Source organism: Ovis canadensis, chromosome 19 (genome assembly GCF_042477335.2).
Source record: "Ovis canadensis isolate MfBH-ARS-UI-01 breed Bighorn chromosome 19, ARS-UI_OviCan_v2, whole genome shotgun sequence".
Classification (NCBI taxonomy): Eukaryota; Metazoa; Chordata; class Mammalia; order Artiodactyla; family Bovidae; genus Ovis; species Ovis canadensis.
Genome location: NC_091263.1, coordinates 72,843,378 through 72,871,011, shown reverse-complemented (window position 1 = coordinate 72,871,011; position 27,634 = coordinate 72,843,378). Strand labels below are relative to the sequence as shown.

The 27,634-nt window shown below is 60.9% G+C and overlaps 1 protein-coding gene across 3 annotated transcripts in view; it reads left to right on the top strand.

The window, feature by feature from the left end:
* Positions 1-24,424, top strand: part of FBLN2 (fibulin 2) — a 65,733-nt gene extending 41,309 nt beyond the window's left edge. The window contains exons 3-18 of one of the 3 annotated variants that reach the window (XM_069562440.1): positions 1,764-1,875; positions 3,210-3,339; positions 4,575-4,755; positions 5,441-5,650; positions 6,245-6,358; positions 7,048-7,149; positions 9,202-9,342; positions 13,502-13,636; positions 15,444-15,581; positions 16,017-16,160; positions 16,276-16,404; positions 16,734-16,859; positions 18,563-18,679; positions 19,349-19,477; positions 21,366-21,489; positions 23,580-24,424. In XM_069562440.1, coding sequence (XP_069418541.1) covers positions 1,764-1,875; positions 3,210-3,339; positions 4,575-4,755; positions 5,441-5,650; positions 6,245-6,358; positions 7,048-7,149; positions 9,202-9,342; positions 13,502-13,636; positions 15,444-15,581; positions 16,017-16,160; positions 16,276-16,404; positions 16,734-16,859; positions 18,563-18,679; positions 19,349-19,477; positions 21,366-21,489; positions 23,580-23,937 — 2,390 coding nt within the window. In that variant the 3' untranslated portion in view covers positions 23,938-24,424. The remainder of the gene's footprint in view (positions 1-1,763; positions 1,876-3,209; positions 3,340-4,574; positions 4,756-5,440; positions 5,651-6,244; positions 6,359-7,047; positions 7,150-9,201; positions 9,343-13,501; positions 13,637-15,443; positions 15,582-16,016; positions 16,161-16,275; positions 16,405-16,733; positions 16,860-18,562; positions 18,680-19,348; positions 19,478-21,365; positions 21,490-23,579) is intronic. The other 2 variants (XM_069562438.1, XM_069562439.1) reach the window with 2 other exon arrangements.
* The last annotated feature ends 3,210 nt before the right edge of the window (positions 24,425-27,634 follow it).

Genomic DNA, 27,634 nt, shown 5'->3' with positions numbered 1-27,634 from the left:
AGATGAAACCGTGACATCTGCAGAGAATGAGTCGTGTCTTCTCTTCCGATGTTTCTCTGCTGCCTCTTCTTTTTTTCTTGCTTTATTGTGTCTGCCAGCATCTCTCAGACAGTGCTGAGCAGGAGCGCTCGTGGATACTTTTGCCTGCAGTGGGCACGTGCCTGATGTCTCAGCACTGGGCGTGACGTCTGTTACTTGTTTTGGTAGACACTGATTTTGAAGAATGTTTTGCATCCCCCTGGTGCCTCAGAACAGCCTTCAGGTTGATGTCAGAGCTTATTGCCTCTGCTTTCAGAAGGGAAACTGAAACTCAGGAAAGCTCAGTGACTTGAAATGCACGCTACGCCAATGACGCAGATGGTTCCTGCTGAGCTCTCTGCTGCCAGAACCTTGCAGGCCGCTGCCGTGTCTTGGTGCTTTTGTTCCTCAGCCCTGCTGGGTTCTGTGAACTGCTCAAGGAAATTTTGAGGTCCTCGTAGGCTTTGGCAGCTGTGCCGCTGTGGGTCTGCATAACAGAGCAGGACGCTGAGTCTTCAGGGAAGAGAGAGGACTGTACGCGGTAGCCCCGAGTTGTGGACCCAGGCACGAAGTTACTCTGTGAAGCTGTGCTGCTCCTCAGCACGCACATAGCCGTCCAAGTTGGGCTCCGTCTTTGAATGTCATTTGTTTTCAGACTGCGGAGGCAAATGGTTGCGTTACTTACCTTCCTTATTTCCCGGCTCCTTATCATCTTAGCAAGACTCTCTCTTGCTAAGAGAGACTCCAGTGATGAGCACTTAGGTTGCCTCCTCACCACCTGCATGAGCTTCACTGAAGTGAGCGCCCTCGAGCTGGTGAATGTGGGTCCCTGCGATGATGACTGTCCTGCCGTAGACGCCGGGAGCAGGACCGCTGGGCCCGGGGCACCGATGTGCCCAACTGTGCGAGGGGCCAGGTGTCCACCCGGACTGGCTGCTGCGGTCACCGCTCCCGTGCCCAGGGCACCAGGGCCGGCGCCTGGCATTCATCACTCTTCCCCATTTTTCTGGCTTCACAGATACTCTACTTTGGGGGTTGTTTTTTTTCATGTTTATTTCCAGGAGGTTACTGTATTTCTCAGTAGCAACTCTTTGTCAGTGTAGACGCTCCAAAAACACCTCCTAACCTGTCAGCAGCCTGCTGTATTTGTCCACGAAGCTCTTGGTTATTCAAGGAATGTTAATTCTGGAGTAGGAAAAGGCATCCATATTTTAACTGTGGTCTGTGCCTTTAAGACCTTCTCCCAAGCCCCAGCTCCTCCTGTCCTCCCCAGTCAGCACACCCGTCCTCCCCAAGAACTTTCCCCGACGATGATGCCGCTGCTCACGTGTTGGTGTCTTAAATCTGGTGCCTCAGAGGCAGAGTCTGGGTTGGAGGTTCTTGGGCACATTGTGGTTCGTTTAGTGAAACTGCCCAGGGAAGGGACCAGGGAAGGAGCTGATGATACTCCTGGTCCCACTGGGCTGTCCCCTTGGAGAGGGAATGGGTCCGTGAACCCTGCCTAGCTGGTGGTCAGCTCCCCCCGGCTGGACTTACCTGCCCAGGCAGCTCTGCAGAGACAGTCGTGCTTGCGAGCTGTGGGCTGGCGGTGGCCCGCATGGGCGGCAGCAGGTGGGCGAGGCCCCTGCCCAGCGATGGACAGGGATCTGGCCGGGCGCCGGCAGCCTCTGTACCTGCCGGGCCTGCACACCTGGGCACCGTGGGCCCCATCCGGGCGCTGACTCTGCTCGCGTTTTTGCCCACAGTGTCCACGAAGGACCTGATCGAGACGTGTTGCGCAGCCGGGCAGCAGTGGGCCATCGACAGCGACGAGTGCCTGGACATCCCCGAGAGCAGCGCCGAGGGCGACGTGTGCAGGTAGGGCGGGAGTCGGCCCCGCGTCCCCAGCCCCGGACCCTGCGCTGCCCCGGGAGCCCTCTGCACACGTCAGGTGCCCGCGGGTGCTCTCCGGGTGTGGGGAGCCCCGGACTGGCCCTGAGAGCCAGCCCACCGTGCAGCCTAGCGGCTGACCGGTCAGAAGTGGGCAGCTGGCAGCAGGGGACAGGGCCCGCCGTCACCTGGGAACAGCTGGCTGCTTCTCTGACCAGGTACTGCTCCAGCGCTCTGCTCAGCCTTGAGCCTTGATCGCTTCTTCTGACGGTTGACTCAGCAAAGGAAGCCTTTTTGCCCACGCCCTCCCTGTGCCAGGCCCAGGGGACGTCCTCTCAGACATTCACCCCTCTTTATTCCTGGGACGCGCCGTCTCATCCAGCCTGCTCCTCTTTCTGCATAAGGCTCAGAGAGGGCATATGATTCACCCTGAGCCACACAGCTCACTGGAGCTTGGCCTGGATTAGATCCCGTGCCTCCTACTGTCCCGGTGGCTCAGATGGTAAAGAATCCGCCTGCTCATCTGACTGACACGCACTTTCCCGCTCTCCAGGCACCAAGCCCCTGCTGGGTGCTGAGCCGCTCAGTCCTGTCCCACTGTGTGTGACCCCATGGACTCCTCTATCCATGGGGTTCTCCAGGCAGGAATACTGGAGTGGGTTGCCATGCTCTCCTCCAGGGGGTCTCCCTGACCCAGGGATCGAACGCGAGTCTCTCTCCTCTCTTGCACCGGCAGGCAGGTTCTTTAAGCACAGCCACCTGGGAAACCCTCTGCTAGAAATACTCAAATGCTAGCCTCGCCCCTTTGCTCTCGGGCTGCCTAGGCATTAGGGCGGGCCGTACTCGGGAGTCTTGAACCTAGCGCTCCGGCGCTTGCCTGTAGTCCTGCTGTGCCGGGCACCTCGCTGCTTCATAGGCAGCCGTTCTTGCCACCGGCTGGCCCTTGCTGGGACGTGGCCTTCCTCAAGCAAGGCTGAAGCCTGCTCTTTCATCCCCCATCTTGGGTGCTGGTCCATCGGCTCTCTCAGCCCTACAGTTACTGGAGGCAGGACCAGGGACGCTGACCCCCACCACTGGTCAGGGACACCGAGCCTGGAGCCCCATGGGGCCCAGGCCTGAGTCACCCTGGTTAAGCTGAGAACAGAGCTCACGGCACTTGTTGGGGCTGTGCCGTCCAGCTGCTGCCCCCGTGCCAGCAGGGACCCCGCCCGCAGCGGACCTCGGCGGGGCTTTCCTTCCCTGAGCCGAGCATCCTCCGCTGGGAAAGCGGGGTCCCTGGAGGATGGGGTGCTCGGTGGGGCTGAGGCGCGGCTCTGTTGCAGGACGGCCCAGAAGCACTGCTGCGTGTCCTACTTGAAGGAGAAGAGCTGCATGGCTGGCGTGCTGGGTGCCAAGGAGGGCGAGGCCTGCGGAGACGAGGACAATGACACCTGCGGCGTCTCCCTGTACAAGGCAAGCTGCCCCAGGGCTCGCGGCCCGAGCCCGCAGGTCCTCTAGCACAGAGGGAGTGGGCAGGCTGTGGGGCTCCCTCCTGGGGGCGGCCCATGGACCCATTCATTCGGGAATATTGACGGACCACCAGTGTGTGCCGGGCCCCGTGTCACGCAGAACACAGAGATGGATCACACACAATCCCCTGCCCTCACAGGGCTTTCGGTTTCTTTTTCGGTCCGTTCGTGGCTGCTCTAAGCCAGTGGCTTTGCGGGCTAGATGCAGGATGGCCGTCACTTGGGACAGTGTTTCTCTGCTCCATGTGGCCCCAACGTCCAGCAGGCTAGCGTGGGCTCGTTCAGGTCGTGGCTGGGCAGGCCTCCGACACAGGAAGCAGAGGTGTGCAGGGCTTTTTGGGGCCAGGGCTGAGAAGGGCCCTCCGGCACTTCTGCCTCCTCTTGTTGACTGAAGCAAGTCACGAGGTGCGGTCAAGAGACTGGGAAATGAGCCCTCTCTTTCAGGAGGAGAATCAGCACTACCACTCTGCGAAGACAGAGGGCACAGTGAAGAGCGAGCCGCTGGCACCGTTACTGCAGTCAGTCTGCCACAGTAGTTTAAACAAATGACAGGCTTTGATTTTGGAGGCAGGCAGGCTGGCACAGTGAATCTAAAGATATCTCTGAGCACCCAAGCTTCTGTATTTCCGCTTGATCCTGTAGTTTCCATCGCTAAGGTCACCTCATGACACAAGATAGCTGCTAGAGCTCCAGCCATCACATCTGTTCCAGAAAGGAGGAAGTAAAAATGTAAAAAGATGTGCTTTCAAGTTGAGCTAACCCCAGTTAAGAGCTCTCCTGAAAGCTCCACCCACCGACTCCTGTCTCTAACTTCAAGGGGCGTGGGAGGTGCTGTCTTTTAGGCAGCAGAACAAAATTGGAGTCTGCTGGTAAATATAGGGGCAGTTAATGGGTGTGGCCAGGGGCTAACTTGTAGTTCTTTTCATAAGAAGTCATTTATGAATTATTAAAATCACTTGCACTAGCTGAGCCAGACACAGGACATGGGGACAGGTGACACGTCTGTCCCTGGAGAACACGTCCTGGGCAGAAGAAACCAGAGGGGGTGAATCCGCTCCCGTTTATCAGCCCCTCCTCTGAGCCTGGGGGCCCGGAGTGAGCCCCATGGGCCCTCAGGCCGTGGGGAAGGCAGGTGGGGAAGGCCTGTGGGCTGGGCAGCGACCATCCGTTTCTCTCCAGCAATGCTGTGACTGCTGCGGCCTGGGGCTCCGCGTGCGGGCTGAGGGCCAGTCCTGTGAGTCCAACCCCAACCTCGGCTACCCCTGCAACCACGTCATGCTCTCCTGCTGTGAGGGTGAAGACCCCCTCATTGTGCCCGAGGTCCGCCGGCCTCCAGAGCCTGAGGCCGCACCACGGAGAGGTGCGTGCTGCTCCCCAAGCCAGGCCGGGGGCCGGTGGGTGGCGGGGGACAGCTGCTGGGGCTTCAAGACAAGGCGGTGCCCTCTGGCCTTCTGTGGGGACCTCGGTCGCCTTCCCGAGGTCTGCTCTTGACAGAGTTCTCCCGTGGCTTCCGATGATAGACTCCTGTTATTTTCAAGACGGTGGCCTCATTCGCTTTTCTGTTTAACCATCCGTTCCGCATGAGGGCGTGCCACCCATCTCCCTCCACCCTCTACCCATGCATCCTCCGATCTGCTTTTTCACCTACACATCCATACTTATTCCTCCCCATCCACCCATCCGTTTCACCCAGCCCCCGCCAATCCTGGTCCATCTTCCTACCACTCATTCCCTGATCCACCCACCCCTCCATCCATCCACCGAACCCAGCACTCACCTCTCCATCAGCCTATTCATCTACCTGCTCATCCACGCGCCCCACCATCCACGCGCCCCGCCATCCACGCGCCCCTCCATCCACACGCCCCTCCATCCACGCGCCCCGCCATCCACGCGCCCCTCCATCCTACATCATGCTGTCTCAGCTGAGCACATGGAAGGCTCTGGGGAGGACCTGATCAGATTTCCCGAGGGCCTGTGGTGTGGTCTCAGCCACTCTCTGGGGCCAGCCTGGCTCTCATCACAAGCACGGACCCCCGCCCCAGTTTCAGAGGCAGAGTTGGCGAGCCGGGAGGCCCTGTCGCTGGGCACGGAGACCGAGCTGCCCAACAGCCTGCCGGGTGACGACCAGGACGAGTGCCTGCTCCTCCCGGGGGAGCTGTGCCAGCACCTGTGCATCAACACGGTGGGCTCCTACCGCTGCGCCTGCTTCCCCGGCTTCTCGCTGCAGGATGACGGCCGCACCTGCCGCCCAGGTGAGGGCCCGGGGGGTGGGGGCGGGGCCGGCCCTGCCAGCAGGGCGTGGTGCGCTGCAGGATGGGGGTTAGTCCTGCCCCTCCCGCCATGCACATGTAGGAACCCACAGCTGCCAGGGGTCCTGAGCGATTGGTTTGTGAGCCCAGGCAGATGGCTCCCTCCTGGAAATCCATCTGCAGGGGACCCCCGCACCCCACCCTGGATTCAAGCTCAGGGCCAGGACCTGGGCCACAGAGGAGGCCCCTGTGTCCCCAGACTGTGTCCCCAGACTGTGTCCCCAGCACTGGGCCTGCGGTGGTCAGGCCCCAGCACCTGGTCCAGGAGGACTTTCTCCCTGCCAGCTTCCAGGGTAGAGTCATCTGAGTCTAGAGACCATTCCCCTCCCTGCCCCCGACTCTGATTAGCTGTGAGGTGGATCTTGCCTGAAATGTGTTCCTCCCTAAGCCTCTGTTTCCTCTGCCTTGGGATTGAGGGGGTGGGGGGTGTGTGTGAAATGAGCCACCCCCGCTCGAGTGCCCCGAGTGACACCTGTAAGGGCCTGAGGTTGACTGCAGACATGAGACGCCCTCGCTTGTCTGCCCTGCCCGTGACAGATGGCGGCCCCTCCAAGCCGGAGGCCACAGAGGAGTCTGCGCAGAGGCCCGAGTCCTCCCAGGAGGCCCCCAACACCATCGCATTGTCCGTGCCGCATCCCAACATCTGCCAAGGTAAACCTGGCCGCGGGCAGGCGGGGAGCCCTCTGGGGCTGGGCGTGAGCAAGGTGGCCCTGCCAAGGGGTACTTCTGCTCGGGGAGGTTGGCTGAGCTCGCAGTCTGTGCTGGGAGAAGTGAGATGGGGGACACGGCCTGGGACGAGCGTGTGTGGCCCCCGGACAGCCCGTCAGCCGCCTTCAGGCTCAGTTTCTGTAAAACCGAGCGCGTAGAAGCTCTGCTTGCCCAGGAGCCGTGCAGCCTGCATTCAGTGACGTGCGGAAAGTTCTCTGCATCCTTCACTCCGCCCTCCCCATCTCCTTCTGCCGGCATCCCTGGCACTTGAGGGAGGGCTGGGTGATGGTGGCGGAGCCCAGACCCCAGCAGGGTGTGAGCAGGGAGGGGAGACCTTGTGGAAAGGGTCGGGACTGGGGTTCCCCGGCTCCCGGCCCCTCCATGTGTAGGCTGGAGCTGGGGGTGCTGGGCTGGGTGGTCTCCTGGCAGACAATAAGGAGTCTGCCTGCAGCGCAGGAGACCCGGGCTCAATCCCTGGGTCGGGAAGATCCCCTGGAGGAGGGCATGGCAACTCACTCCAGTAGTCTTGCCTGGAGAATCCCAGGGACGGAGAAGCCTGGTGGGGCTGCAGTCCATGGGGTCGCGAAGAGTCAGACCTGACTGAGCAGCTAACGCGTCCACTTTCCTGGCAGACAACGGGCCCTGCAAGCAGGTCTGCAGGGTCGTCGGGGACGCGGCCGTGTGCTCCTGCTTGCCCGGCTTCGCCATCATGGCGGACGGCGTGTCCTGTGAAGGTGAGTCCCTGCCGCCCTCCGCACACCTGAGTGGGCCCGGCATGGGGGAGGCGGTGCAGGGCTGAGCCCCGCTGTGCCGAGAGCGGGCGTGGCTTCCGCGACCGCTGGCGGCACGGGGAGCGGCTGAGACCGCTGCCACACCACGCGCCGGGCGTGCGTGCAGCCCCAGTGGGCACGTGGGGTGACTGCAGCCCCGCCGCCCCTGGAGCAGGCCTTCCCAAACCTGAGTGTGTAGCCCGGGGGCCTGGGGCCACACCGATCCTGAGAATGCCACCTGGCCCTAGCGATCTGGCCCAGTAGGTCTGGGGAGGGGCCCGAGGCCCCCTGGGCCCCGCTCTGACCGGCTCTGTCCTTGAGGGTCAACCCCCGTGAGTGGCCTGTCTTGGCCTGTGACCGCCTTGCCCCTGTAACGGTGAGCACTCCAGACTCTGAATCCAGAAATCCGAGTCCGTATCTCGGTGGGACCTTTCTGTTAGCCCTGCTGGTGGCTCACATGGTAAAGAAACTGCCTGCAACGCAAGAGACCTGGGTTCGATCCCTGGGTCGGAAAGATTCCCTGTAGGAATGCACAGCACCCCACTCCAGTGTTCTTGCCTGGAGAATCCCCATGGGCAGAGGAGCCTGGCGGGCTTCAGTCCATGGGGTCGCAAAGAGTTGGACACGACTGAGCACCTAGCATGCCTCCTCTCACTCACAGCCCCTGTTCCAGCCATGGGTGAGGCCAGGACAGCAGGCAGTGCCTCCCGCTGGCCGCCCTGGGGAGCAAGGCCGGGGCGGGGGCGGCCCAGCTAGGGGGCCTGCTCTCAGAAACCACGGAGGGGTATGGGTGTCGGCGACGCTGCCTTCACAGAGGGGCTGGAAAGGGTCTGGAAGTGTGTCCCTTTCGCACCCGTGAGCCTGCTCAGTCTGGGTCTCGTCCCGGGGCGAGGGGTCTGCCCTGCGGGCTGGGCCCGCCCGCTCTCTATGCGATGGGGCCATCAGGGCGTGGTTCCCGCAGTGAGCGTCACCTGGAGCCCCTCCGTGTTGGGCGGCGGCGTGGGCACAGAGCGTGCCGATGGTGTCAGAGTTGCTTTATGCTTTAGTTCACGTTCAGGAGCCACGATGCTGGTGGGGGCCCTGGGGGGTTACGCCTGTCTGGGAAAGACCCCCCTCCCTGTCAGCAGCCAAAACCCTCCAGCCGCCTGCCTGAGACGGCTCTGGTGTGGGCGGAAACCATCCTTATGCCCAGAAAGCGTGGGAGACTTGCCCAGCATGCACAGCACGGCGGTGCCTGGCAAGCCTTTCTCTCAGATGGTGGGGGCCAAGCTGGCTCTGCTCCCCATCTCCCGGGACCTGTATCTCTCCTGAGCCCGTGTCCCTGCTCCTCCAGGCCCCCGCTTCTGTCTGCAGGGCCCCCAGCGGTGAAGGCTGTGGTGTCCAGGTCAGGGGGTGCGTGCGAGGGTGTTCCATGGGTGCAGCCTGCCCTGCAGGGGAGTCCTGCTGGGCTCCATCCTGTTTAAAATCATCCACCAGGTGACCAACAGTGACAGCTCCAGAACTGTTCTCAGAAGAATCCAAATTTCAGGTTCTTCTCGGATCTTTATAATATCCGAGCCCACAGCTCCAGTTCCCCTTTGGACAGAGAACAGGCTCAGCAGTGCCCACGGAGCCCCCTTGGCCCCTGCTCCTGCGGATGTCCCCAGCCTGGCCCCCTCAGTGCTCAGGTTTGCAGCCCCCAGCACCTGTGACTCCCCTGGCCGTCCATGGAGGTGGAGTGTCTCTGGAGCATGGGCGGGGGACAGCCTCTGGTCCCGCCCGCTGTGTTACCGCAGGCAGGCTGTCTGCCCTCGCTGAGCTTCGCCTGGCCACCTGCCCTTACCGGAGCTCCTGCTCCCTCCTCTCTTGACTGCACAAACTCAGACTTGGGCCCAAAGCCCAGAGGGACTGCTGATGGATGGGCTGAGAGGCCCCGGGCAGCTCCCTGCCCTTCTGGGCCTCAGTTTCCCCATCTGTCACTGGAGGCCACACCTCTCTAACGGCCCTTCTGTTTCTCCTCTCGCGACGTATCACTAGACCAAGATGAGTGCCTGCTGGGCGCTCACGATTGTAACCGGCGACAGTTCTGTGTGAACACCCTGGGATCCTTCTACTGTGTCAACCACACAGTGGTCTGTGCTGAGGGCTTTATCCTCAACATGCACAGGAAGTGCGTGGGTAAGCCAGAGCCCCGCCTGCCGCCACGCCCCCTGCTCTGCTCCACGCCCGCCCGCCACGCCCGCAGCCACATGCCAAAGGGCCCGACCTCTGCATGTGAGCTCTCAGCACGGCCCCCACGCTCCCCTGATGTCCTGCCCTGCTTCTCCACTGACCCCCTGGGAAGCCGCTCTCCCCAGGGATGGGCCTGAGTCAGAGCTGGAACTGAGGCATGACCCGGCTGCTCACTGAAGAGCGGGCATTGAGACACGTGGGCAGCAGGACAGGATGTGGGGTCTGGGGGCAGGGAGGCCGGGCTTCAGAGCAGGGCCGCCCGGTATCTCTGTGGTCTTGAGCTTCCTCTTGGGCCTCTGTTTCATCATCTGTGAGAAGGGGGTGCTCAAGGCACTGCTCCCCGTTTGGCGATTATGTGGCATGTGCGTGGCATAGCCAGTATGCCAGGCACAGTGAGCACGTGACCTCAGCTGCTGAGACCGTACTTCAGTGGGGCCAAAGTCCCTTCCAAGGCAAACGGGTGGAGCTGGGGTCTGGACGGTCCGGGGCTGTATACCCCAGCTGGGTGTTCATTTGCTGTGTGACCCTGAGTCTTGGAGCCCTCCTGCCTGGGTAGCTGGTCTCCCATGGCTTGGTGGGGGAGGGTCTGAGGTTTTCTCGGAGGAAACATCGTGGACCTGACCCGAGAGGGACCCAGCCTAGTGGAGCTTGGGGCAGACTGGGAAATACAGGGGCTCAGGCCAAGGGGGAGGCCGTTCCAGCCGGCAGTGTCTGGACACCCTCCCTGGAGAACGCGGCATGGGGCGCCAGGGACAGCAGGGACGTGGGAATTGAGAAGGGCATGCGGGGAGGAAGAGCAATGGCAGGGAGCACATGCAGGCGGGAACAGCTTGCGCCCAGACCCCCACTCGTCGCCTCTGTGCTTGGGGACCATGCCCAGCTTGGGCATGTCCTCTGCCTCACCCGCCACCGCTGGGCATCTGCGTGGCCGCTGCAGACATGTTTGCCCCCCAGCCCCCGGCCGTGGGCACAACATGAGCCCTGCGGAGCCTGCTTGTCGGCAGCTCCTCCCATCTGGGTCGTGTCTGTGTGTGTGTCTGGGAGGATGGTCCGTGGGGCCCGCCAGCACCTTCCCAGGATGTGGTGTGCAGGTTTTCCTGGTGGTCCGACAGATGACTTTGTTCTCAAAGGGGTTGCCGGGTGGCTGGAAAATGGGTTTTGGGGTTAAGAACAGAGGTGCCTCCATTCAGCAAGGTTTATGGTCGTTCACTGAGTTTTCCCCTCCTTGACATCCTGCCTGGACCCCGGTCTCCTCTCCATCCTTGTTCCACGCACGTGTTCATCTCGCCTGTGAGCTCTCATTCTCTGCATCACTTGTCTGTCCGCAAACGTGTCTTCTGGGGTGCGTTGTAAGCTCCGGGCGTATTCTGTTAACCTCGGCTGGTGAGACGGGAGATGGGTGCCCGGGTGAAGAGTGTGGCCTCTGCGGCCTGACCACCTGGGTTCAAGCCCTGGCTCTGCCACTTTCTACTTGTAGGACCGAAGACCAGTCGCTTAATCTCTCTGAGACTCAAGTTTCTTCACCCGTGAAAAGAGCAATAGCATCTACCTCCAAGGGTCACTGTGCTGGTTAGATGAGTCCATGTAAAGAACTTGCTAGAGCTTGATGTCATAATGATGATTCAACAAATGTGTTATACTGAGGCAGCCTGCATAGGTAGTGAGCTGCCCATCACTGGAGGTATGTAAGCCAAAGTGGGACAGGACTGAGTGGTGCCGAGTCCAGAGGACTTCTGACAGGCTGGCGGCCTCTGTAGGGGAACCCCCTGTGCTCTTCTGTTAGCCTGCTGTGCCCTGTCCTTTGAGGACTGTCATGGGCCCTGGGGAAGAGGGTTCCGGGTGGGCTGGGCTTTGGGAAGGTAGGCGCCCTGGCTCTGTGGCCCACTCTGCGGGGGTGAGGAAAGAGCTGGGCACTCTGAGCTCTGTTGCTGTTGCCACGTGCAGGCCGTGGGACTTTGGTTGTCACATCCCCTCTGTGAGACCTAGTTCCTTAGCTGGGAAGGAGTGTTCGAGGTCATGGAAGGGCATCTCCTCTAAGCCAGCGGTCTGCACCCTCTTTGGCCCCAGGGACTGGCTTTGTGGGGACAGGGTTTCCACGGGGAGGAGGGGGATGGCTCAGGCCGTAACGCGAGCAATGGGGAACGGCAGCGCAGCAGTGCCCGCTTGCCCACGGCGCACCTTCTGCTGTGTGGCCTGGCTTCTAACAGCCCGCAGACCGGCGGAGTTGGGGACCCCTGCTCTAAATCACCGGGTCCCTAGTGAGCCGTGCAGTCAGTGGCGTCTGCTGTCATCCCTCAACACGCTTCCTCCCAGGCTCCGGAGCAGGGTGGGGACCGGGGGCGGGGGGGCTCCTGACCCATGACGTTTCTGGGGTCCTGAGAAAGTGTCAATCCAGCCTGTAAATCAGAAGTCTCTATCTCGCTGAGCCAAGCCTTTCTTGGAAACTATGGGTCCAGAATCCCCTTTTCTTCTCCCTCGTCCCCACCCAACCAGGCTTAGCTCAGCCTATACACCAGTCGGCTCACCTGGGAGTTTGGGAGCATTCTTTTCTGGTGGCTCAAAAAATAAAGAATCCACCTGCAATGCAGGAGACATGGGTTCAATCCCTGAGTCAGGCAGATCCCCTGGAGAAGGGAAAGGCTACCCACTGCAGTATTCTGGCCTGGACAATCCCATGGACCGAGGAGACTGGTGGGCTACAGTCCATAGGGTTGCAGAGTCAGACACGGCTGAGTGACTAACACACACTTGCCCCACAGCCCAGTACCCCTCCTCTCCACCTGGTCCCCGTCCTGCTTGTAGGATCAGCTCTGATCTCAGTGTCCCCCAGAGCGACCCTGACATTCCAGCCCCCGAGCAGGCGGAGCTTCCGAGACCGTGCCACCTTCCTCCCCAGTGCCTCCACCCGCCTGTCCCCACTTCCCTGCCAGCTCGGGGTGGCCCCCATGCGGCTAGGCCGCCCAGGCTTAGCACAGAATAGGTGCTCGTTGAGGTGTGTCCAGGGAATGAAGGGATCAGTAAGGACTGCTGCGCCGGTGTGGCTGGGGGGGTGCCGGCTCGTGGTGTCCCCCGCGCGTGCGTCTGCGTTGGTCACCGCTCTGGGTCCCCTCTGCCCTCCCCAGGGCTGCTTCTCCCTCCGTTGCTGGCATCTCTCCGCCGCCTGCTCCCACCAGGCGTAGGTCCTAGGCGTCTTCTGTGCCTGTCCTGTCCCCCAGGTAACCCCCACTCCCAAGTTCCCAGCTTCATTAAGACCTGTTCTGTGAACTCCGAGGCAGGACTCAGTGTCCCCTCCAAGGCTCCCAGCCTTCCTCTGTGAGCCTGCTCCCCTCAGCTGGCCCCATCCTCAGCTGCCCAGCTGTTTGGCCAGGAAGCTTTGGCCAGACCCCTTGCCTTCTTTTTTCCCTCTCTCCTTCCTCTCATCCATCATAGAGCTGTTGGTTTGACTTTCACATTACTTTCAGAACGTGACTGTGTCTCCTTGCCTCTGTGGATGGCAGCCTCAGCCCCTTCATCTCCTATTCTGTGAACCCCTCATCCCTTGGAGTGTTCACACTCAGCCAGGGGCCCCTGTTACCAACAAGTCAGTCCGCTCTCCTCTGCTGGACCCCTCCATGGCTCCCGCCTCCCGCCGCGTCTCCTGATCATCTCCTCTCCCCACACCCCATATCTGGACCCTACCCTGAATCTGCCCCTTCTGCCTGGGATGTGTGTTTGGCTTGTTCTGGAGCTCTTCAGATGGTCGCTCAAGTGCCCTCTGCCCTGATGACCCTTCGTGCCCCCCACCCCCACCCCCACACTCCTGGTCTCCTCCACCCCACTGTTTCTTCCATAAGACTCCAGACCACCCTCCCTCTTAGGCCTGTCTGCTGGGCGTCTTCTGAGCGTGCCCCATGGCAGGGCTCCTGTCTGTCTTGCTCACCGGGGCCCCTGAGGCCAAGCACGGTGCTGCTGGCACCAGGCACGTGCTCCATAAATCTTTGTTGAATGGGTGGTGGCACAGAGCCTGCTGCTGTCTGGCAGGCGAGCACCTGGAGGGCGGGGCTGGTCGGCTGGTGCTGTCCCCAGGACCACCCCGCAGCCCCTGACGGCCTGGCCCTCCCCGCAGACATCAACGAGTGCGTGACAGACCTGCACACGTGCAGCCGCGGTGAGCACTGTGTGAACACGGTGGGCTCCTTCATCTGCTACAGCGCCCTGAGCTGCCAGCCAGGGTACAAGGTCGAGGAGGGCCGGTGTACAGGTGAGGAGGGCTGGCTGCCGGCCCCGCCCCCTCACCCTGCCGGCCCCGCCCCCTCACCCTGCCCCGCCCCTCACCCTGCTCCGCCCCGCCCCTCACCCTTCTCCCAGGCCGCCTGCCCCGGCCGCTCAGAGCATGCTCCCTCAGGAAAGTTCCAAGCTCCAGGGTTGCTGGCCAGTTAAGAGACCCCACAGATGATGGTGTTTGGGGACAGAGGTAGCCTCCAAACTGGTGGCAGGGGGGAGGGGCGAGGTAAACGTGTCTGGGTCATGTTACTCTCCTCTTCATGCCTCCGTTCCCACAGAAGGGTCATTTCTGTCCTTTTTAACCAGAAGAGCCTAACCTCAGGAGAGAGAGAAGTTCGGCTGAGCCATTTCAGCAGCGGCTCCCCCGGCTTTGTTTATGGCCCCGGCAGGGTTCTGGGTGGTGGGGGTGCTTGTGGGGGCGTGTTTCTCTGTCTGGTCTCTTGACCAGGTAGGCAGGGGCTCACAGGCACACTGGGATGGCAGGGCTAAGGCTGGGTTTTGCTTTAGTTGGGGGTCCAAAGAGGCCAGCCCCCTGTGGGGGTGATGTCAAGGCAGGGCCCTACAGAATGCAGAGCCCCTGGGAAGGGTGCCAGGAACACAGGTGCCAGCCCTTAGGGGGTAGGGGAGGAGGGGGCCTTGGTACATGGAGCAGAGGGAAGTTTTGGCTAGGGGCACGCTGCCAATGGAAGGAGGGTGCTGGGTTGGCAGGCCCAGGCAGGCGAGGACTTGGGACTCTATTTCACACATGATCGGTGACAGTTTATTTAAACGTCCAGGATGTCACCCAGGAGGTGAGACCCAGAGCAGTGATCCATTGTTGCAAGCCTAGAAAATTTTGATGGGAAGCAACTCTGAGGTTGGGCATGAGCTCAGGGAAGTGACCGAACACACTCCGTGCCAGGCCCTGAGCTGGGCTCAGAGCAGGGGTGGAATGAGCTGAGAGGAGAGGAGCGCAGACCCCTTGTAGCACACCTGTGCACACCCACGCACGCCCAGGGCACACGCAGATCAATGGCGAGCCCCCTTTAGAGAACCCTGACCCCTGGGGAGTGGTCTTGGCTCCCTGGACGCCTGGCACCCCTGGCCCTCTGCTCCCGGGGCACCCTCCTTAGACCAGAGTGGCTGGGCAGAGGCTGTGTCCTCAGGCTTCCTGGGGTCCCTGAACCCAATATGGGACCCTTAGAGACTGGGCTGCTGTGGAAACCGGAGAGGGTGGACGGATGGACGACAGACGCTCGCACGAGGTGGGCCTGGCCGTCAGGAGGCTGACGGGGTCTCAGCTGTGCCACGAGCCCCGCGTCGTCTTTTGACTCCGTCCTCAGCTTCCTCATCTGGGGAAACAGCCCGACGTGCCTGCTGCGGGGTGGGGGGGGCACAGGCCGGCACTTTGTAAACTGGGTGCTGGGCAGCGGGGGCGGGGTGGGGGTGGGCCCTGACCCACTGAGGCCGCACGGCTGGTGGGGACAGTGGAGACACGCGGGTCTGGCGGCTTCATCCTTGGAAGCTCCAAGCCCGGCGGCCCAGGAGCAGCGCCGAACTGTGCCCGTGCCTGTTTCCCCCATGCGGGAGGGGGCTCATCTTGGCCCCGGCCCTGGGTACCCGTGCGCACTGAGTAAAGATGTACATCTTGGAGTGCCCGGCAGTGAGAAGGGTGACATCGCTGGCACTGCTGCACGGGCCACGGCAGCGCCCCGCGATGCGGGAGACCTTTGTAATAAGGTTGTGGCAGGGACGTGCGGGTGCATGCCTGCCAGCCCCTGACCCCAGCCCTGTCTCTGTGGCAGACGTGGACGAGTGTGAGCTGGGCACGCACAACTGCCCGGCGGGCGCCGTGTGCCGCAACACCGAGGGCTCCTTTCACTGCCAGGCTCGGGAGCGCTGCCTGGAGGGCTTCCTGCAGGACCCCGAGGGCAACTGCGTGGGTGAGCGGGGCCTGCCCGGCTGTGTCTGCCGGCCCCGGGGCGGGGGGTGGGGGTGGTCTTCGGGGAGGGTGCTTGGGGGGATGGGTCTGAGGGCTTGAGAGATCGCCTGGGTGGCTGCCCTTCCCTCCCCCAGCCTCCGTGTCGGTGACTGCCAGTGCCTGGGCCCCGGAGGCCTTTGCAGACGGAAGCTCCCATTACCCCGAGCTGTCTGATCACAGCCGAGCTGCTTCTCCTCTAGTCTGTTTGCCCCATCTGTGGGACTGGGCTGGATGAAGGTGTATCACATCTGTTTTCAACAGTGCCCAGCTTCTGGGAGGGAACACCCTTGGGTCCTGGGACACAGGCACTGGGTGGGGGGGGGGAGGGTCCTGACCTTCCGGCCCTGACCTGGGCTGGCCTGCACCTGGCTCCCCGTCACCCGCATCCCCTCCGCAGACATCAATGAGTGCACGTCTCTCTCCGAGCCATGTCGGTCCGGCTTCAACTGCATCAACACGGTGGGCTCCTACACGTGCAGACGGAGCCTGGTGATCTGTGGACGTGGCTACCACGCCAGCGAGGACGGGACCAAGTGTGTGGGTGAGGCCCGCCACAGCCCCCCCCAGCCTCCGCCCTCCTGGGGCCCCTGGGCATGGTGGCTCCTGCAGGGGGGAGAGCTTGGGCCTCAGCGTGCCCCGCTGGCCTCCCCTTGCAGACGTGAACGAGTGTGAGACGGGTGTGCACCGCTGCGGCGAAGGCCAGACGTGCCACAACCTCCCCGGCTCCTACCGCTGCGACTGCAAGCCTGGCTTCCAGCGGGACGCCTTCGGCCGCGCCTGCATCGGTAGGTGGGGCTGGGGGCTGGGACGCGCCCCCAGCAGTGCCTGCCTGCCCCAGGCCCCAGCCAGCCGTGCTCTGACCGCCTGCCTGGCCCTCTCTGGGTGTGTCTGCCCAGCTGAGGCTCCCCTCACGGTTCCTGTTGCCCTCGTTTCTTGCTTTTTGCCTGTGTCTGTCCGTGCGTCCCTCCATCTCCCTACGGCACCCCGGCTGCTTCCTGCTCTGATCCCTCCTCCCCCTTGCTCCTTTGGGTCCCTCCTCTGCCCGGGGTGGGGGTGGGGGCTGGCGTCCAGGCCCCTCTGCCCTCCTGAGGCCCCCTGCACCTGCCGCCTGCAGACGTGAACGAGTGCTGGACATCACCCACGCGTGTCTGCCAGCACACGTGCGAGAACACGCTGGGCTCCTACCGCTGTTCCTGCGCCTCCGGCTTCCTGCTGGCGGCCGACGGCAAGCACTGTGAAGGTACCGCGGCCCCCCGCCCACCCGCCCCCTGAGCCCCCAGCCTAAGCTGCCCGCGGCTTCCTGCAGGAACCCCCGTCTCAGAGCGGGGAGCTGGCTGGCTCTGCTGTCTGCATGCCCAGAGGTGGGAGTTTCCGTGTGCAGGGCTGGCAGCCCAGCTTCTGCCCCTTGGTAGGCTCCGGTCCCGGTCACCACTACGGTGCCCTGGGGTCTGGGCAGAGAGCCGAGTGAGCGAGACAGGAGACAGGCCCGCGGCCTCGCAGCACCCCGTGTGCTGTGCAGGCGGACCAGTCACGGTTTTCCAGATCCCAGCAACCCAGATATTTATTACGCATAAATCCTGCTGGGTTTTACATGTTGCTGGTGGGTTTAAACTTACAAGAACACACTGGTAGGTGCCCCAGGGCTGACGACCTGGGAGGGACTGTCCCAGGTCTGCTGGGACTAGGGTGGGGAGGCGGAGATCCCACGCTAGGGGTGAAGGGGGTGTGGGGTCTCCAGCCCCCGCTAGCCGGCGCTGTCTCTCCCGGCACCTTCCCCAGGAGCTGTTCTCCTTCTTTCCTCCTGGGGAGGTGAGTTTGCTGAGATCCCCAGGCAGGCCAGGCCCCTCTCTCTGATTGCCTGGCCTGGCTAAAGAGCGGGCTTCCCTGGGACAAGCCCCGCCCAGGGGCAGCGGAGCATTGCCAGGCCTGGCTCCGTCACATGGCACTCGGATGGGCTCCCCAGACAGACCCTGTGGCTGGCGTTCAGTCATTGGTGTTCCCGTCACCTTTGAGCCCCTCCGCCAGGCCAGGTGGGCACAGAGAGCTGTGGGGGGCGGGCCGTCGAGCCCACCCTCGTGGCGTCTGCCTTCACCCACCCTCCGTCCCTACCTCACCTGCTTCTCCCAGGCCGCGCGGTAGGCGCAGGGATGGAACCAGCATGGCCTCGGAGCCTGGTAGAGGAGACCAGGCACTTACGCGTTCATTCATGCCTTCAGTCATTCCATGTGAGAGCGGTGTGTGCGGAGGGGCCGTGAGGGTCAGGCGGCAGCCCCAAGGGCGTGTGGGATGTCAGCCCCACCCCCACCGCGGCTCACCCTGCTCTTACCCCAGAGCCCCCTGCTCGTGCACAGGGCCACCGCCAGCCGCTCTGACCTCATCAGCTCCACGGGGTAGGGGTGTTTGTCTGTCTTGTTTGGGGCCGTGTCTCCAAGCTCGGCACAGACCTGGCGCTTGTCAGAGCTCGGCAGGTCTCGGCTGGATGAACGAGAGACAAATCCCTTCCTGCACGGAGCTCGGGGTTCAGCCAATGCCCCCCTCACTGTCCCTCCCTCCCTCCCTCCCCGTCCCCCGCAGGCCGGCTCTCGCCTCTCCCCCAGCCCCATGAAGGGGGTCGAGGGCAGATTCCTGTTAGCGCCTCTCAGAGCCACCTGTCCAAGCTGCTGTGGGCCCGCAGTACAGCAGCATCTACGTCCCCACCGGAGGACCTATGCCACCGTGGCTGCCGCCCCCAGGCAGCAGGCCAGGACGCCACAATCCCGCCCCTGCCTCACTGCATGTCCCTGGCTGACCCCTTGCCTTTTTCTGGACCTTGGGTTCCCCATCAGCCCCAAGCGCAGGCTGGAACCGATGGTCTCTCAAGAGAAGGCTCCACGTGAGCGAGACCCCGGTCCCAGCTCTGGTCCGGGTGGGCTCCTCCGTGACCTCTGGCCGGTCTGTGCACAGATGTGAACGAGTGTGAGGCCCAGCGCTGCAGCCAGGAATGCGCCAACATCTACGGCTCCTACCAGTGCTACTGCAGGCACGGCTACCAGCTGGCCGAGGACGGGCACACCTGCACAGGTGCCTCCCCTGGTCCGCCCGGGGCCCCCGCCTGGAGGCTCCTCCCCTGTGCGTCAGGCTCGAGAGTCCCCGCCGGGGTGGGGGGGACGCACCGGGCACACAGAGGCCTCGGCACCGGAGCGGCGGTCCCTTCCCAGCCATGTGGCTCCCTGGCACCTGGACAAGTGCTTCCCAGGTCTGACTTCAGGCACCTTCCCTGCAAAGCAGAGACGATGGTCGTGACCGCAGTGGGGTGAAGGGTTAAGTTACATAGTTGACCTTGGACCCTGCAGGGCTCAAGGCCTCCCCTCCCCTGGAGTCACGTGTAACTTTACAGCCTGCCCTCTGTATCTGTGGTCCCACATGGGTGACTGGCCCGAGGGTGGATCCCATAGTATTTATTGAAAAAGGTCCCTGTGTAAGCGGATGCACGCAGTCCAAACCCGTGTCGTTCAGGGGTCAGCTGTGCCTCGTCCAGGCCGTGTCTGGTACCTGATGGGCCCTCGGCTGGCCGCAGCAAGCCCGGAGCGGCCCCGGGGGCAGGCCCCAGCGTGTGGGTCCGGTGTGGTCTTGGGCAGCTCTGTCCCCAGCCCCTTTGTCCTCATCTGCGAGAAGGGCCCCTAGGCGCCCCAGGCCGGGGCAGGGACAGGGTGACCGGGGGTTCCTGAGGGCTGACGCTCTCTCTGGCAGACATTGACGAGTGCACCCAGGGCGCCGGCGTCCTCTGCACCTTCCAGTGCATCAACGTGCCAGGGAGCTACCAGTGTGCATGCCCGGAGCCCGGCTACACCATTACGGCCAATGGCAGGTCCTGCAAGGGTGAGTGCAGGGTCCGCGCCGGCGGGGCCTCAGGCAGCCCCCGAGTGGGCGCAGGAAGCCTCTCACAGCCTGCCGTGTGCCCAGAGCCACAACACCGAGCGCGTGAGCCCGGAACGGCCAATGCCGCTGGTGGCCAGGCTCACCGGGGCCCACGCCTGGGGTGAGGAACAGGGCGGTCTTTCTGCTGCTTGACCCAGCTGAGAGTTTTGGAGGCTTGGACTCCACTCTGGACCCTGTCCTGCCAGTGGGACAGGGATCCTGGGGAGTGGTCCTGAAGGCGGGAGACCTCCCCAGGGAGGAGCCTGCAGGAGAGGAACCCCTGGGCTGGCTGGGGCTTCCTGGCTGCAGAGTTCTTACTGTTAATACTATTTTAATATTCAGTTCAGTTCAGTTCAATCACTTAGTTGTGTCTCTTTGCGACCCCATGAACTGCAGCATGCCAGGCCTCCCTGTCTATCACCAACTCCCGGAGTTCACCCAAACCCATGTCCATCGAGTCAGTGATGCCATCCAGCCATCTCATCCTCTGTTGGGTCCCCTTCTCCTCCTGCCCCCAATCCCTCCCAGCATCAGAGTCTTTTCCAGTGAGTCAACTCTTCGCATCAGGTGGCCAAAGTATTGGAGTTTCAGCCTCAGCATCAGTCCTTCCAGTGAACACCCAGGACTGATCTCCTTTAGTATGGACTGGTTGGATCTCCTTACAGTCCAAGGGACTCAAGAGTCTTCTGTAACACCACAGTTCAAAAGCATCAATTCTTCAGCGCTCAGCTTTCTTCACAGTCCAACTCTCACATCCATACATGACCACTGGAAAAACCATAGCCTTGACTAGATGGACCTTTGTTGGCCAAGTAATGTCTCTGCTTTTTAATATGCTGTCTAGGTCGGTCATAACCTTCCTTCCAAAGAGTAAGCGTCTTTTAGTTTCATGGCTGCAATCACCATCTGCCGTGATTTTTGGAGCCCAGAAAAACAAAGTCAACCACTGTTTCCACTGTTTTCCCATCTATTTTCCATGAAGTGATGGGACTGGATGCCATGATCTTAGTTTTCTTTAGAAAACTAAGCTTTAAGCCAGTTTTTTCACTCTCCTTTTTCACTTTCATCAAGAGGCTCTTTAGTTCCTCTTCACTTTCTGCCATAAGGGTGGTGTCATCTCCATATCTGAGGTTATTGATATTTCTCCCGGCAATCTTGATTCCAGTTTGTGCTTCTTCCAGTCCAGGGTTTCTCATGATGTACTCTGCATAGAAGTTAAATAAGCAAGGTGACAATATACAGCCTTGACGTACTCCTTTTCCTATTTGGAACCAGTCTGTTGTTCCATGTCCAGTTCTAACTGTTGCTTCCTGACCTGCATACAGGTTTCTCAAGAGGCAGCTCAGGTGGTCTGGTATTCCCATCTCTTTCAGAATTTTCCACAGTTTATTACTAATTTTAATTAAAAAAAATAACCAGTCTGGATTCTGTAAAAGACAAGGATCCCACCTGCTGTAAACGGCCAGGTGGGAATGATGCCTTCACGTGCCTGGAGCGTGGTTTCACCCTGGAGGCTGAGGCTGTGTCTGCCTGATGGAACCCAGAGGGGCATCTCAAAGCTCAGACGCTACACTGAGTTTGGCTCTTGAAGGTGCTTCAGGCTGGACACCTGTGTGTCCATTCAGATTGTCTCCCCCTGAGCCTTCCTCCCCAGTGCCAACCCCACTGAGGCTCCAGGCCCGGACTGTTGTCCAGAGTGGATGAGATGGGGACGTGTGAGCTGTGCACCCACAGGACCAGCTGCTCCGAGACCCAGGCCCCCAGGGCGGGCTGGGGTGTGTGGTGCTCGGACGAGGGTCTCCAGACCGGGGCCCCCGTAAACCCGCCCATCACCCTGTGTTCCCCACAGACCTGGACGAGTGCGTGCTGGGCACCCACAACTGCTCCGAGGGTGAGACCTGCCATAACGTCAAGGGCGGCTTCCGCTGCCTGCGCTTCGACTGCCCTCCGAACTACGTCCGAGTCTCCGAAATGTGAGTCGTCCCCCCGGCCCTGGGCCCGGGCACCCTGCCCCAGTCCCGCAGTGCCCGGGGCAGAGGCCAGGCGACCAGCATGCCCACCTTTGTCAGCTCCTGATCTTCACGGGCCCCCTGTCCAGGGTGTGGTCTGACTGACCATAAATGGTGCAAAAGAAAGCACCTTGCAGGAAGTTTGGGACAGAGAGAGTGAAAGAAAGAAGACTCACACACACATAAAAAAAACCCTCCATCTCCCTCTCTCTCAAACACACGCACACGTCCATCTTCTGTTGTGTAGCGAGTGTTTCCCAACGTGTAGCACCTTAAGAAGTATGGCAAGTAGGTACCATCCTCCACGGTGTTGGGAGGGTCGTGACCAAAGAGCGCAGCTGAGCTGGGTGGTTCTGCTCCGGGCCCCGTGGGGCCACGTCCACTGGAGGCCTGCCGGGGCTTCAGGATGCCGCTGCCTGCTCACGGCTCTGGGCGGGAGGCTGCAGCGCCTCACCACCTTGGCCTCTCCTTGGGGCTGGAGCTCCCCAGCCTGGGTCACTGAGAAGGCAAGTGACAATCCTTTGTGACCCAACGTACTCTTAAAACCGACGTATCATCACTCTTGCCACTGGCCACACAGTCCAGCGCTGTGGGTGCGGGTGGGTAGGTGTCACCGGGGAGGCGGTCCATGCGGTGTGACTGCAGAGGGGGGACGTGGGGGCTATCTCACAGGCTGGTGACCACATTTCCTCCTGATGCTTCTTGGCATTTTGCTGTTTTTCCTGTCTTCTTACTAAAGAACACGGGGCTTCCCTGGTGGCTCAGAGGGTAAAGCGTCTGCCTGCAATGCAGGAGACCCGGGTTCGATCCCTGGGTCGGGAAGATCCCCTGGAGAAGGAAATGGCCACCCACTCCAGCAGTCTTGCCTGGAGAACCCCATGGTCAGAGGAGCCTGATAGGTTACAATCCATGGGCTCACAAAGAGCTGGACACGACTAAGCGACTTCGCTTTCACTTTTCGTACTAAACACACGTTTCCATAAGCGCTTGCCGGAGTGTCCAGCGTCTCTCCTCCGATCGGTGCTGCCACGCAGATGTGCTCGGTTGTTCCGAGCTTGCTTTCGCTGCTTTGCCAGCCTCTTTTGCCTCTGCACGCACGGCCCGCCTAAGGCGGCCCTTCCTGGCACGTATGCGCCCGTGGTTTACTCCTGGCTGCCCTGCTGACCCTGTGCCATGCTCACTAATACACAGTGCGAGGGCGGGTCGGTGTGCAGGTGTGGTGGGTGTTTAGATGAGTGTGTGTGGTGGCCGGTGGCCTCCCTTCCCTGGGTCTCAGCTGCTCCGCCTGCTACACGGGTGATGGTAGCGCCAGCCCCAGGGAGGGTGAGAGCTCGTGATGAGCGACAACATGCCATGAGCTTACACAGGGTATGACGTGGCCTGGTCCTGCCTGCTGTGGCTCCCCCCGTCCGGGAACTCTGCTCAGAGCATCCCCTACAACTGCGGAGCCCTGGTGCCCCTGTTGGAAGCACTGAGCTTCAAGACGGGGGTTTAGTGATGGAGGAGACAGTCTCATTGCGCCAAGAAGAGACCAGATTATTGCTGAGCTTAGAAATCGAGTCGGGGCCCCATGGGGTTTGGTCGTCACCCTGTAGTGTGGCCGGGCTCCCCGGCTTTCTCTGGGACAGGTGTGACTCAGAGCTCTCTGATACTCGGAGAGGGACAAGGGCAGGCCGTCCCAAGTCAGCGGGGGAAACGGCTCAGGAGAGTCAATTACGGGAGAAAAGGGAGTCTGAGAAACGACTAAAGAAACACCATGGCCAGGGAATCCATGCAAATGGTGTGGGAAGGACAAAACTAGAGGTAGGGAGGTAAGAATGAAGGCAGACAGGAAGGAGCGCGGGGCCGGGGAGAGCTGCCGCCTGGTTTATAACTCACCTCTTTCCAGCAGCGCGGCTATTAACTCATCCTGCAGACGGGAAAGCGGAGGGCCTGGGGGCGTCAGGTGACGCAGCCCAGGCTGCTGGGGGCTGCCGAGGGCGGAGCTGCGGGCGGAGGCTGGGTGGGCGTCGGTTGGGGGCGCCCCCCGCTGACGCCCCGCGTCCGCCCCGCAGGAAATGCGAGCGCACGCAGTGCCACGACTTCCTGGAGTGCCAGAACGCGCCCGCGCGCATCACGCACTACCTGCTCAACTTCCAGACCGGGCTGCTGGTGCCCGCGCACATCTTCCGCATCAGCCCCGCGCCCGTCTTCGCCGGCGACACCATCGCGCTGACCATCACCAGGGGCAACGAGGAGGGCTACTTCGGCACGCGCCGCCTCAACGCCTACACGGGCGTGGTCTTCCTGCAGCGCGCCGTGCGCGAGCCGCGCGACTTCGCGCTGGACGTGGAGATGAAGCTCTGGCGGCAGGGCTCCGTCACCACCTTCCTGGCCAAGATGCACATCTTCTTCACCACCTTCGCCCTGTGAGGCGGCGCCCGCCGTGGGCAGCGCGTGGAGCCCGGGTCCCCCCGCTGGTCCGGCGCCCTGGCCGCGCGCCCGCCTCCACGCTCCCGCCGGCCGCGTGGGGGACCGGCGCTGTGGCCGGTTTCCTCCGATGCTGTAAATTAACTTAATTTTGCTGACTTCCTTCCTCGCGGTCTGGCCTCTCCTGGGCGCGGGACGGGGCTTTAAGGGCAGTTGCAGGCCATCGCTGATGCCCCGTGGAAGGGGTCGGAGGATCGGAGGCTGGACATGGCGACCGAGACTGGAAACCGCGTTGGAGCTTTGGACTCAACTGGGTGACCTGTCCCCAACGATGATATTCTGTTTCATGTTACACTGTGATTAGTTCTTTTTTTTTTTAAGATCATTTTTGTGTTTTTGTTTAATTATGAAAGTAGCACATATATATTACAAATATATATATATTCAAATAGTTCCAAAGGGTTATAAAGTAAAAAAGTGAAAAAAGAAACCCTGCTTCCTTTTGTGACGTGCTTAGGATGATGCTCCCGAGTGTCCGCGGTCCCCAGCCGGGCCCTCGCCTCTTGTTGGAAGGATGGCAATGGGAACACGCTCACTTCTGACTCTGCTTCTGACTCGTTTCCTGGTACCCCCTTTCCTTCTCCCAGTGTGGACCTCACCTGGCTTGTCACCTTGGACATCACCCAGGAACTGGTCATCTGTGTATAGTGTTGGGACTTCCCAGGTGGTGATAGTGGTAAAGAACCCGCCTGCCTGTGCAGGAGAGGGAAGAGATGTGGGTTTGATCCCTGGTTCAGGAAGCTTCCCTGCAGGAGGGCGTGGCAGCCCACTCTAGTATTTTTGCCTGGAGAATCCCATGGACAGAGGAGCCCGGCGGGCTGCAGTCCATGGGGTTGCCTGGAGTTGGACATGACTTCCCATACACGCAAGTGTGGGTAGTGTTACCTGTTTGACCTGTTAACCTACCACTGTTCGCACCTAACAATGAACTTGAGTGGGACTGTTGAGCAGAGAAATTAGCTAACGATTAGGCAAGTCCAGTTGCTCTCTCGGGCCAGCCATTTTCCATTGGTGTCTTCCGTCCTTCAGAAGCTGTAGCTCAGTGTCCCCACGTACCTGACCATTATCACTGGCTTTATAGCCTCACCAGCGGCGCCAGGGCTACGTGGACACGTGGCGCAGGGGGGAGTCACCTGCAGAATGAGACTGAGGCTGAGGCCCCAGCTGTCATTAGCCATTCATCCGCTGCGTCGTCTCTCGCGTGACCACGTGCCTGCCGGGGTCCCCGGCCTCCATTCCGCCTTGTCAGACTCCAGAGGCAGGCGTGAGCTTGGCTCCCCGCTTTCAGACGTCTGGTGTGATGGAGCTGAGAGGTGACATCATCTCTTTCTCCAGGCCCCCTGAGATGGTCATGCGGTGTGGACAAACGTAATACCGCCTTTCCCTCTTGAATAACCATTCTTCCTTTCCCCTTGGCTGCGACTGCCTTTCTGTTGGTACCCCGATTCTTCACCTCTGGAGTGGACGTCGCGTTTGGCCATGGTGCTGGTCTAGACCAAAGGCAGCAGTGGCCGTCCAGCAAGCGCCTCCCCCAGTCCACTCTGCCCCCCGGGTAAGGGTGCGGACCCAGAGCCAGGGGTCACCCCTACCAGCGGGCAGTGCGGCTGCAGTCACTGTCCACCTTGGTCTTGCCAGAGGGGTGGAAGGCAAGGCCCTTTGGAATTCTGCCACCAGGGTTTAAAGTCTTAGTTTCCTGCTTAGGAATCAGGCCGCTGTTGCAGCCTTGTTCCTGGCGTTAGATACAGAAAAAGAAGGTTGAGATACAGCATGGCTGTGTCCTCCCGCCGTGGGAAGAATTGTGTATTCATAACAGCATTCCCTGCCTCCCCCTCCATCGCTCCAGATCACCTGGAAAAACCGAGGAATCCGTCTAGCAGGGACCTGCCTCGGTCCCCCTGGTGTTGAACGTATACTCAGGAAACCCTGAAAGCCGGCACGTCCCGGCTTTATCTCCCCACGCCGTGTTAGACAGCGAGCGTTGCGGATGCCACTGTGACTCTGTCTGAGCAGCCTTCCAAGGAGGAGGCCTCTCTGCCTGTTGTTGGCACTATGCTGTGATGTGCGATCCTTGGTCTGAAGAAACGTGATTGGCTGGTTCAAATTGGCACACTGTCTCCCGTGCCCAGGCTCTCACAGGTTCTTGAACATTTGCGTCTACTACCAGGCTGAATCGACTCAATGGCCACGAGTTTGAGAAAAGTGGGAAATGGTGAAGGCCAGGGAAGCATGGTGTGCTGTAGTCCATGGGGCCGCAGAGAGTCGGACACGACTTAGTGACTGAGCAGCTGCAAGTTGTAGGCACCCTCACTGGGCTTCCCCGGTCCAGTGGTAGAGAAGCTTCCTGCCAGCGCAGGGGGCACAGGTTTGATGTCTGGGTCGGGAAGATCCCCTGGAGAAGGAAATGGCAACCCACTCCACTATCCTTGTCTGGGAAATCCCGTGGACAGGGGAGCCTGGTGGACTACAGTCCATGGGGTCACAGAGAGTCGGACACGACTGAGCGACTACACATAGCCTTAACTTAGCCGTAGTAGATGGCATGACTTTGCCAACAAAGGTCCGTCTAGTCAAGGCTATGGTTTTTCCAGTGGTCATGTACGGATGTGAGAGTTGGACCATAAAGAAGGCTGAGCACCAAAGAATTGATGCTTTTGAACTGTGGTGTTGGAGAAGACTCTTGAGAGTCCCTTGGACTGCAAGGAGATCCAACCAGTCCATCCTAAAGGAAATCAATCCTGAATATTCATTGGAAGGACTGATGCTGAAGCTGAAGCTCCAATCCTTTGGCCACCTGATGCGAACAACTGACTCCTTGGGAAAGACTCCAATGCTGGGAAAGATTGAAGGCAGGAGGAGAAGGGGACGACAGAGGATGAGATGGTTGGATGGCATCACCAACTCAATGGACATGAGTTTGAGTGAACTCCGAGAGATGGCGATGGACAGGGATCCTGGCGTGCTGCAGTCCATGGGGTCGCAGAGTCGGACAGGGCTGAGCACCTGAACAGCATTGTAGACCAGGTGTCCACTGCCCTCTGCCTGACTGTGCGGCAGCCCATTGGCCACCACCCGTGAGGCAGTGTTTGGCCCAACATGGGGCCAACTGAGTGTCTCAAAGTACCCAGCCAGTAAGTGTCTCTCAAGTGGAGAGCTTCTGGTCCCAAATCCACGTTTGGCACATGACACAGTGTGAGGAAGTGACCCCCTCACAACTGCCCTTCTGTGTCGGTCAGAGTTGTCTAGAGAAACAGAACCTATCTGTGTGTGTGCGTGTGCGTGTAGATAAAATAAGGAATTGCTTGCACAGCTCCAGAAGCCCGCAAGTCCTGTGGCCTGCCGCCTGCACGCTAGCGGCCCAGGAAAGCTGGTGGGTGGTTCGGTGCGAGTCTGCAGGCCTGAGGGCCCGGCACGCAAGGGGCAGAAGGTTGGCGTCTCAGCCCAGACAGTCCGGCAGGGAGAGCTGGCGTCTCCCTTCCTCCGCCGTGTGGTTCTGCTCACACGGACTGAGGGCAAGCGACTTTCCTGCACCTTCCTGTTCAAATGCTCATTTCCTCCAGAAACACCTTCCCATGTACACTTGGGAAAAAAATGTTTGGCCAGATATCCAGTCAGGTTGGTACATAAAGTAGCCATCACATCC